The 12,030-nt window shown below is 38.2% G+C and overlaps 1 protein-coding gene across 1 annotated transcript; it reads left to right on the top strand.

Moving 5' to 3' along the window:
- Positions 1 to 2,855: 2,855 nt before the first annotated feature.
- On the top strand, positions 2,856 to 3,809 carry LOC127684546 (olfactory receptor 1B1). Its single transcript, XM_052181455.1, has one exon. It carries the CDS (start codon positions 2,856 to 2,858, stop codon positions 3,807 to 3,809), a length of 954 nt encoding a protein of 317 aa, XP_052037415.1.
- The last annotated feature ends 8,221 nt before the right edge of the window (positions 3,810 to 12,030 follow it).

The following is a 12,030-nucleotide window of genomic DNA, read 5'->3' as shown; positions in this document are numbered from 1 at the left end:
CCTAGTTAATACTGAAAAAGGAAGTGAATATAAGATGGAAAAGATAACCCTCTAGCATTACAAAAGCTAGCTCAGATACATTTAAGACTGATTTGTCTATGTTCTGTCATCTAATTTTGTCATGTCTTCAATAATAGTTTTACCATCTAGTTAGGATGGGCAACTAAGAATATAGCAATTGCCTATTTGTTTTGTGTGTTTCTTGGGTCTTCTTGACCAACAACTCATAGGAAGGTATCTCATCTTTGATACTGATATTTTCATTTAATAAACATTGTATTCTGAGTATGACATTGTCTATCTTTGCAGGGTATCTCTGTTTAAACTACTTTTAAAAACTATATTTTTTGTAACTTGCACATTAGTGGATTTTTAAAACTTGTATGTGCATCCTCAGTTTTGGTCAATTTGCCCTCTACTTCCTTTTTCCTACCATTCCTTTGCCCCCACCCCACTTAAACTTTTCACCCTCGGTATTGATGCCATGGTATTTTATATGACATATGCTCTACTATCCCCTTAATTTACATCTTTTACTTAGGTTGCAAGATAGTGGTTTTTATATAGCGTTTTTTTAGACAACTATCATTTTGGTGTACCCTTCCTTTGATCCCTCATTTCTATATCTTCCCACCCACTCCATACTTACAATGTTTCTTTTCCACCTTTTGTTTTTGAAGATGCTAAACATAATTTATAACAAGGGATTAATCCTGTCATTTGTTCATTATTAACTGATTAATAATGAATATATTTGGGATATATTTCCAAATTTGAAAACTTTGGTAGATCTTACTTATGGGCGTTTTGTGCACTTTAAAGTCTGAAAATTCCTGAGAAATATTACATTTACTTCTCTGAGGAACTCTAATGTGGTTACCCATCAGAATATGTTTTTCTTTTTAATTGTTTAGTCTAAGGAATCAATGTATTTTGTGGATTAGCATTAGCCACTCTGTGTATGGCATAAATCCACAACTGAGTTCCTATGGGAAGTTTAATACCACATGTTGTAAAAGAGGCTAAAATTGCCATGTGTTTTCTCACATCGAGTATTGATATTCATAGCTCATAGAACTAAGTATATATCAGCATCTATCTGCACTAAATCTTGGGTACATACCACTGTCACTGAAAAGTTACTGGAATATGTGGAATGTCTGGAATTCATTTGGTAGTCTCTATTTGCTGCACCACACAGGTCAAAGATCTTATACTCTAAACTACTTGGAGTGTTATTACTCAAGATTCATATTCATTGCCATCTACCATTCATTATAGACCCGTGTATTTTCATTGCATTCTTAAAAGAATGATCATCACAATATTTCCTCCAAATTAATTTCTGGACATAGAGAGGAGAGGAGAGTGGGGAGGAAGAAGAGAGACAGAGAGAGATGGGAGGAGACAATGAACTAGAGAGATATACAAGGTGTGAGAGGTCATGATGCTCACAGATGTGGGCAAAGTGTGTGCTAAGTAGAAGAAATATAGAAAGAGAGAATGAAAACTGATAATGACAGTTGTATGAAAGAGAGATCAGACTGTTTGGATCTGATTCTGAAGCTCCCTACTATTTAATCATGGAGCATGAGTCTAAAAGGTTTCTCTGGAGACACTGTGGAAGATCTATCAGAATAGCTATACAGAGACACCAGGAATGAGCTTGTGGAAATTAGTACTAGTCAAAGATTCCAAAATTAAGTCACAGTAGCAGATTAAGAACAAAGGATAGATGTATGGGAAAACACAGAAGGTAAAGATTGACCAGATTTGGGGAGATGAGGCAAGAATTACTTCAGGTATCGGTGTGTACATCAGGCTAATTGTGGCAAAACTAAGATACAAGGCCAAAAAAGAGAAAAAACTAGGTAATCTCAAGACAGTTCAAGAAATTTCATTCTAAAATGTGAGCTAGTTGGCAGGAACCACTTCTTTATATTTTAAGTTTCTTTTCTTTTTTCTTCCTAAGCTGATTGAAAGTGGAATTATAAACATTTTCTGATAAGGTCGAAGATTTACATGGAAAATATTTCTGATAAAATTGAAGAAATATATAGTAAAACATGTTAAAAATTAAAGATTATCATGGAAATTTTACAGATAAAATGCTAGGCATAAAAATAATTCTAAGTTGATTGAAAGTGGAATTAAATATTTTCAGGAAAAATGTAGATTTACATGGAAAACATTTCTGGTAAAATAGAAGAAATATTTAAAAACATGTTAAAATAGAAGATTATCATGAAAAATAATGCAGATAAAATGGTAGACATAAAAAATTACTAAATTAATTGAAAGAGGAATTGCAAACATTTTCTGATAAAACTAAAGACTTACATGAACAATATTTGTTAATCTATGTCATTTTATTGGGGGAATTGTGTCCATTGATGTTAAGAGATATTAAGTTTCTTAAAGGTTCTCTCTACAGGCACAGAGAGAAGAAATGATGAAGTTAACAGTGAGCTAAGTTGTGGATGGAACACAAAGAGCTGAAAGCAGTACAAACAGGTAATTATCTCATGATGGCTGGCATTTGTGGGAGATAAACCAGTTTCCATGAAAATAGGAGAAAGAATGAAGGGTTTCTTATTGTAGGAGCCTATAAAGATTTATAGGTGTATAGATTAGATGGAACGAGCTTCTCAAATGAGTTAGAAAGATAGACATAAGGGAAGAAATAGCTATGAAAAGTAAGAAATTTACTAAGAGGAAGAAGTATATATAGAATTGAAACGAAATATTTAAGGACCTTATATGACATTAATGTGTTAGAAATGATCTGATCCTTAACCTTTGACCTCTGCCCTAGGTTTTGAACTAAAGTCTGTTTCAGGCAACTGTTGCTCATCATGACCTGTGTCCCCAATGCATCACATTCTCCAATCTTCTTGCTCCTTGGGTTCTCCAGGGCTGGTGTGCCCCACAGTCTCCTCTTTTTATTGTTCCTATTTATTTACCTGACCACCATATTGGGAAATGTGACCTTGGTACTGCTCATCTCTTGGGATTCCAGGCTCCATTCACCTATGTATTATCTACTGCGTGGCCTCTCCATGATAGACTTGGGACTATCCACAGTTACCCTGCCACAGTTGTTGGTTCATCTTGCGTCTGATTCTCCAGCCATTCCTGCTGCCCGCTGTTTGACTCAGTTCTTTTTCTTTTATGCATTTGGAGTCACAGATACACTTGTCATTGCTGTCATGGCTCTGGATCGCTATGTGGCCATCTGTGACCCTCTGCACTATGCTTTGGTGATGAATCGACAAATCTGTGCCTGCTTACTGGCCTTGAGCTGGGTAATATCTATAGTACACACCATGCTGCATGTGGGACTCATCCTGCCACTGTGTTGGGCTGGAGATGTTGGGGGCAATGTTAAACTTCCTCACTTCTTTTGTGATCATCGACCACTCCTGCGAGCCTCTTGCTCTGACACACATTCCAATGAGCTGGCTATATTCTTGGAGGGTGGCTTTCTCATGCTGGGCCCTTGTTCCCTTATTGTACTTTCCTATGCCCGAATTGGAGTCACCATCTTACGATTGCCTTCAGCTGCTGGTCGCCGCAGAGCAGTCTCCACCTGTGGATCCCACCTCACCATGGTTGGCTTCCTGTATGGAACAATCATTTGGGTCTACTTCCAGCCTCCTTCACAGAACTCCCAGAATCAAGACATGGTGGCTTCAGTAATGTACACTGCCATTACCCCATTGGCTAACCCGTTTGTTTATAGTCTCCGTAATAAGGATGTGAAAAGTGCCCTCCACAGACTACTGAGACAGGGGAGAGTGGACTCCTGAATAGATTGAATTTAGATATTAGGTAGAAGAGAATGGTCTTGGGCTGATTTTGATCATAGCTTGTTTTAGGGACGATGAGAGGAAGCAATAGCTACAAACTGAAGTTGCTCCTGATTTAGCTCATGTCAATATTGTGCTATGATAGAGCTGTGAACATTCTACATTAGTGACCACATATGACAAGACTTCCATTACTTACATTTCCCTCTTATATCTTCATCTTATATCTAAAATATCTCAGACATCACATCTAGGTTGCTTTGATTTCAGAGTTTTTAAGGAATATGAAGATAACATTTTGAAAATATAAGATTTTGAAAACACAAGTCAAATCCAGCACAATAGAATTACTCATAGCGTCACTTAATGTGCATGCTTTCATACAGCATGTGTGGGTGCACACAGAAAGGAAGTGACAATGATCAATTGGCAAATTCACTACTTATTCTAGTTAATGAACAAGCCAATGCTCAGTAATGAGTGTAGAATGGTAGGCATGATTCTGCTATTTCCTGTCTGCCCGCGTGTCCATGGGTCACTTTAATGTGAACATCTATTGAATTTCTACTTTATATATTTTAAACTATGTTCAATATTTACTTTATAAACAAAATACAGACAAGAATAATATACCCTGACTACTTCATTGTGGAAAATTCCCTAACTCTCAACAATGAAGAAACATGATTTGGCTTAGTTTTTTGGTAGTTAGACATAGGCATAAGCTTTGGCACCTTTTAATAGAATTACATGTTTGTGTTGATGGTTAGATTCCATATTGATACACTAATGTTAGCCTTTTAGCTTTACTGATTATACAAAGGACACTTTTGTTTTTAATTTATGAGAAAAACCTTAGACACACCTAAAGAGGTAGAATGATCTTAGTCAATTTCATCATCACTGCTCAAGGCAAGGCTTTATCTCTGTTTTCCCTACTTACTGAGTTTTCTGACTTGGATACTCTTTGGTAGGTGCCCTATCCATCCCAGGACACATTATCAAGGCCCATATCTTTACAATTCAAGTTTAATTTTCACATTTCTCCTATTTACTTATGAGATATCTTCTCACAACTCAAATATTCATCTATTTTCAGCAATTTTTTCACAGTTTATTGGGAGAAACCACTTCATTTATGTTTAGTTCTCATGAAATGGCATTGTCAATGCACACAAACTTTTTTCATCACTGTCCTTTTAATTTGAGTCTTTAGCAACTGACTATATTACCTCATTTTGTCAGAGAACTTGTCCACTATCAAAATATCACATGAACTTTCAAGTCTTCTAAGTTACTATCACCTTTCAGAGACAATCTAGAGAAATATGTCCTCATAACAGGTTCATTATATAAGCTCTACCTATTTACATAAGCATTAATAGTGAAAGGTTCTTTTTCTTTTTATGTTGGATATTTTATGTATTTACATTTCACATGTTATCTCCTGGTTTCACCTCAGGACCCCATCTCCTATTCCCCCTCCCCTTGCTTCTATGAGGATGCTCCCCCTCCCACCTACCCACTCTCACCTCACCACCCTGGCATTACCCTACCCTGGGGAATTGAGCCTTCACAGAACCAAGAGCTTTTCCTCTTACTGATGCCAGATAATGTCCTCCTCTGCTACATATGCAGCTGGAGCCATGGGTCTCTCCAAGTGTACTCTATGGTTTGTTGTTTACTCCCTGAGAGCTCTAGGGTGTCTAGTTAGTTGATATTGTTGTTCTTCCTATGGGATTGCAAACTTCTTCAGCTCTTTCACTACTTTCTCTAACTCCTCCATTGGGGACCCCATGCTAAGTCCAATGGTTGGTTGCAAGCATCCATCTCTGTATTTGTCAGGTTCTGATAGAGCCTCTCAGGAGACAGCTATGTCAGGCTCCTGTCATCAAGCACTTCTTGGCATCGGCAATAGTGTCTGGGTTTGGTGCTAGTATATGGGATGTATCTCCAGGTGGGGAATTCTCTGGATGGCCTTTCCTTCAATCTTTGCTCCACACTTTGTCCCAGTATTTCTTTTAGACAGGAACCCTTCTGAGTTAAGAATTTGGAGTTGAGTGGGTGGCCAAAATCCCCAAACCTGGGCCTATGCCTAATTTTTGGATATGGTCTCTACAGGCTCACCCTTTCCTTTGATGGGCATTTCAACTAATCTCATCCTTGTTGGGTTCTGAGAGCCTCTTGCTTTCCTGGAATCTGGGATTTGCTGGTTTCTACCCTCAGTCCTCCATCCCTGATTGCTTACACACCTTTGCTCAAATTCCTTACCCTCTGTATATCATTCCTGTCTCCTCTCATACCTGATCCTGCTCTCATTTTTCTCCCTCACCCTCCTCTATTCCTCACAAGACCCTCCCACCGTCTACCTCCTGTGAGTATTTTCCCCCTTCTAAGAAGGACTGAAGCCTCTACATTTTGGTCTTTCTTCTTCTTGAGCTTCATATGGCTCGTGAATTGTATATTGGGGATTAAGAGTTTTTGGGTTAATACCAAGTTATCAGTGAGTGCATATCATGTGTGTTCTTTTCTGACTGGGTTACCTCACTCAGGATGATATTTTCTAGTTTCATCCTTTTGCCCAAGAATTTAATGAATTCATTGTTTTAAATAGCTGAGTAGTACTTCATTGTGTAAACGTACTAGACTTTCTGTATCCATTCCTCTGTTGAAGGACATCTGGGTTGTTTCCAGCTTCTTGCTACTATAAATATGGCTGCGATGAACATAGTAGAGCATGTGTCCTTGTTAAATGTTGGAGCATCTTTTGGGTATATGCCCAGGAGTGTTATATCTGAGTCCTAAGCTAGTACTATGTCTAATTTTCTGAGGAACTACTAGACTGATTTCCACAGTGGTTATACCAGCTTGCAAATCTACCAACAATGGAGGAGTGTTACTTTTTCTCCACATCCTCATCAGCATCTGCTGCCACCTGATTACTTGATCATAGCCATTCTGACTGGTGTGATGTGGAATCTCAGTGTTGTTTTGATTTGTATTTCCCTGATGACTAAGGATGTTGAACATTTCTTTAGGTGCTTCTCGGCCATTCAATATTCCTCATTTGAGGATTCTTTTGTCTAGCTCTGCTTCCCATTTTTAATAGGGTTATTTGTTTCTGTGTATTCTAACTTCTTGAATTTTTGTATATATTGGATATCAGCCCTCTATTGGATATAGGGTTAGTAAAGACCTTTTCCCAATCTGTTCATTGGTGCTTTGTTCTATTGACAGTGTCCTTTGCCTTACAGAAGCTTTTCAATTTTATGAGGTCCCATTTGTTGATTCTTGAATTTAGAGCATAAGTCATTGGTTCAGGAAATTTCCCCCCATGGCCATGTGTTCAAGGTTCTTCCTCACTTTCTCTTCTATTAATTTCAGTGTATATGGTTTTAAGTGGAGGTCCTTGTTCCACTTGGACTTGAGCTTTGTATAAGGAGATTAGAATGGATCAATGTGCATTCTTCTACATGTTGACTGCTAGAACCAGAACTATTTGTTGAAATTGCTGTCTTTTTCCCCCACTGGATGGTTTTAGCTCCTTTGTCAAAGATCAAGTGACCATAGGTGTGTCACCTGGGTCATTTCTGGGTTCATTTCTGGGTCTTCAGTTCTATTCCATTGATCTACCTGTCTGTATCAATACCATGCCATTTTTTAAATCACTATTACTCTGTAATAGACCTTGATTTCAGGGATGGGGATTCCCCCAGAAGTTTCTTTTATTGTTGAGAATATTTTTCCGCTATCCTGGGTTTTGGGTTCTTACAAATGAATTTGAGAATTGCTCTTTCTAACTCTGTAAAGAATTGAGCTGTAATTTTGATGGGGATTGCATTGAATCTGTAGATTGCTTTCAGCAAGATGGACATTTTTACTATATTAATCCTGCAAATCCAGGAGCCTGGGAAAGTTTTCCATCTTCTAAGATCTTCTTCGAATTCTTTCTATGGAGATCTTACACTTGCTTGGTTAGAGTCACACCAAGGTGTCCTATATTATTTGTGACTATTGTGAAGGGTGTCAATTCCCGGATTTTTTTCTCAGCTTGTTTATCCTTTGAGTAGAGGAAGGCTACTTATTTGTTGGAGTTAATTTTATATCCAGCCACTTTGCTGAAGATGTTTATGAGTTCTCTGGTGGAATTTTGGGAGTCACTTAAGTATACTATCATATCATCTGCAAATAGTGATACTTTGACTTTTTACTTTCCAATTTGTATCCCTTTGAGCTCTTTTTGTTGTCTAACTACTCTGACTAGGACTTTGAGTATGATATCTTGTCTAGTCCCCGATTTTAGTGGGATTGCTTCAGGTTTCTCTCCATTTAATTTGATGTTGCCTGCTGGTTTTCTGTATAATGCTTTTACTATGGGCCCTGAATTTCTCATCTTTTCAAGACTTTTACCATAAATGGGTGTTGAATTTTGTCAAATACTTTTTCAGCATATAATGAAATGATCATATGTTTTTTTCTTTGAATTTGTTTATATAGTGACTTATGTTGATGGATTTCCACATATTGAACCATTCCTGCATCCCTGGGATGAGTTGTACTTGATCATGATGATGATCATCTTGATGTGTTCTTGGATTTAGTTTGTGAGAATTTTATTGTGTATTTTTGCATCAATCTTCATAAAGGGATTGGTCTGAAGTTCTCTTTCTTTGTTGAATATTTGTGTGGCTTCATTGAACAAAGTGTATATTGTTCCTTCTGTTACTATTTTGTGGAATAGTTTGAAAAATATTGGTGCTAGGTCTTCTTTGAAGTTCTCATAGAATTCTACACTAAACTCATCTGGCCCAATCTTTTTATTTGGTTGGGAGACTTCTAATGACTGCTTCTATTTCTATGGGGGCTATGGGACTGTTTGGATGATTTATGCGATCCTGATTTAACTTTGCTACTTAGTATCTGTCAAGAAAATTGTTCATTTCATCCAGATTTTCTAGTTTTGTTGAGTATTGGCTTTTGTAGTAGGATCTGATGATTTTTTGAGTTTCCTCAATTTCTGTTTGTTTCCGTGTTCATTTCTGACTTTGTTAATTTGGATACTGTTTCTGTGCCTTCTGGTTAGACTGGCTCAGGGTTTATCTATCTTTTTGATTTACTCAAAGAAACAGCTCCTGGTTTGATTGATTCATTGTATAGTTCTCTTTGTTTTACTTGGTTGATTTCAGCCCTGAGTTTGATTATTTCCTGCTGTCTACTCCTTTTGGGTGTATTTGCTTCTTTTTGTCCTAGAGCTTTAAAGTGTGTTGTCAAGCTGCTTGTCTGTGCTCTTCCCTGTTTCTTTTTGGAGGTCTTAGTTTCTTTTGCTGAGGTTCTTGTGTTTGACTCCTGCCATCTGTTTATCTCTGGTGTTAGTTGATCTTGCTGTCTGTGACTTGGGTTTGTCCTTTCTGTGGGCCTACGAGCCTGTGATCTTAGGTCTGTTAGCACTCCCAGAGAGACCAGCTCTCTCAGGGTGGAATTTGGGTAAGGAAGGCTGTGGGATACCCTTAGCTCCAGGGTACAGATGGAGGCTGGAAGGATCCTGTGTCCCTTGTGCTCCTGGCAGTTCCCTTTTGGACAGTTATTTGTGCAAATGTAGTGATCTCACCTGTGTGCTTAGGCATGAGAACATTCCTGCGAGAACAGCACTGTCTGGGTGGGATTTGATTATAGAGGTCTGTGGGTCACTCTTAGCTCTGGGGCACAAATGGAGATCAGAAGTGTGTAAAGTTCTAAAAACTTACATTGGTTTCCTCTTTTTGTTTGTGCTGGTGCTTTCTGGTTTACTCTGCATCACAGTCATGTGATGAGTCTTAACGTTTATGTTGCCCACCCACAGGACAGAGTAAGTTGGAAAAGTAGCCATCTGACATCAATCTTGGGTTTCAAGTGTGTGCATGCACATGTTCTGTCATACAAACACAGATGTACACATATGTGCTCCCCCAACACACGTATATACACATCTCCCCAAGACACACACACACACACACACACACACACACACACACACACACACACACGAGAGAGAGAGAGAGAGAGAGAGAGAGAGAGAGAGAGAGAGAGAGAGAACGAGGCACCAGAAATATCATGTAGAGATTCAGATGGAGAAAATGAGGAAGGAATTGTTTTTTTTTTTTAATTTTTTTTATTCGATATAATTTATTTACATTTCAAATGATTTCCCCTTTTCTAGCCCCCCCCCACTCCCCGAAAGTCCCGTAAGCCCCCTTCTCTTCCCCTGTCCTCCCTCCCACCCCTTCCCAGTTCCCCGTTCTGCTAGTGGCTGCGTAATGTGATCCTCACCCAATTACAGTCACTTTCTCTTGGTTCTGTTCTATAGATCACTGAGCTTGGAACTGTTATTGAAGATAATAAAGTAGGACTCATATTTACTTTCAACAAACTTTCAAATATTGTATTGTCTGTTCCCCAAACCTAGACTTGTATTCAATAGTCATGAGGTAAAGCCTAGATATTTCAAAAAGATTTCCCAAATGGTTCTATTACATAGCTACAGTTGAGACCATTGGTCTTGACACTATGTGCTTTGACATTTACTGAATTTTTCCTAAAAATCCTCCCACAAGTTTCTTCCACTTGAGTAGTAGTAATGGCTAACACGTGCAATACTCAGTAGTTTTCTGTTATTGTTTTCAGTTTTCTCCTGTGCCAAGCCAGCCACTCATTCCCAAATCTTATGAGACAGTTGTTAGTAAAATTTCATTGTTTTAGTCTTTTAGAAAAGGTCTTTGCAGCCTAGGCTGGCCTGGCACTTCCTGTGCAGCCCAGGCTAGTCTTGAACACCTTCAACTCTGCCTGCCCCAGTCTTCTCTGGCCTGAGGTTACAGGCATGAGAAATCATCGCTGAATGATAGATTTTATTACACACCTCTTCCCATGAAGTACAGAGACATCAAGTAATTGCATGAAGGCAGTTATTGTCAGTCTTGTCAGTCTGAGAATCTCCTGTTCACTTGCATGTATACTGTATTGCCTTTCCAAATGAAACTCAGTTCTTATTTCTCTTAAACTGCATCTAAGTCTAGAACATCATTATATCCTATGCAAATTACTAACAGGCTCTCTGATCTCCAATCTGTACCATAGTCCCCATTGTTAATCCAATGAAGCATGTTGTACAAACCAGCACACATGCACCCACAGCTTTTGGAGTTTGAGTCTTCAAGGCTGTAATCAACTCTGAATAATTCTAAGATTTCCTTATTGCCATTTCATTTGAGGTTTTTGCATCCCTGATACTTGGTGTTCTACCTTCCTTATATGTTTACTATGAATCTACAGCCATGTATATGACTGTATTGTAAGCTATTAAGATGTAACATTGATGTGATTTTTTCAAGTGCATTGGCATAGTTTGTAATTGAATTTTATTGCTTGATGACTGAAAAGACTGTATTATATATATTTATGAAATATTTTCCATATCAGCTGGTCACAAAACACACACACACACACACACACACACACACACACACACACACACACACATATATATATATATATATATGTATGTATATATATATTCCTAAGGACTCATTAACAGCAAGAATATTGTTTTACTTGACAATTTGTAAAGCAGTTATTAAAAGTTTTATTTTTATCTCTTACCAAATTGTACATTTTCTCTTGACTCCTACTGCTGAATCCTGGGTAATTCCCTCCTATAACTCTCCTTCTCAATTCTTCTTATTTTTCTACCTTTTATTCCTTGGTTTCTGCGAAACCCCTAGTCTTTTGTTCAGGAGTATTAGGTGATGATCATATATAACATCTTCTACTTGGTAATAATTCTACAGGCCAGTGTGTTGTACACTCAGCAGCATAATTCTAGTGTATTTTATCTGATCTCCCACTGAGCCTGAGAAAGCAGTCTTCTGCTACATATGTCCTGAGGGCCATGGACCAAACCATGTATGACCTTTGGTTGGTTGCTTAATCTCTGGGAGATCTGAGGAGACTGTGCTAATTGATGCTTGTGGTTCAACTATGGGGTTGCCATCCCTTTTAGCTCCTTCAATACTTTCCCTAACTTTTCCACAGGAGTCTCTGACCTCAATTAAATGGCTGGCTGTAAGTATCTGCATCTGTCTCAGTCAGCTGCTGTTAGAACTTGTCAGAGGATAGCTAAGCTAGGCTCCTGTCTGCAAGCACAACATGACATCAGTAATAATGCCAGGGTTTGGTGCCTGTGCATAGT

The sequence above is a fragment of the Apodemus sylvaticus genome, chromosome 5, assembly GCF_947179515.1.
Source record: "Apodemus sylvaticus chromosome 5, mApoSyl1.1, whole genome shotgun sequence".
Lineage (NCBI taxonomy): Eukaryota > Metazoa > Chordata > Mammalia > Rodentia > Muridae > Apodemus > Apodemus sylvaticus.
This window is presented reverse-complemented; position numbering and strand designations above follow the sequence as displayed.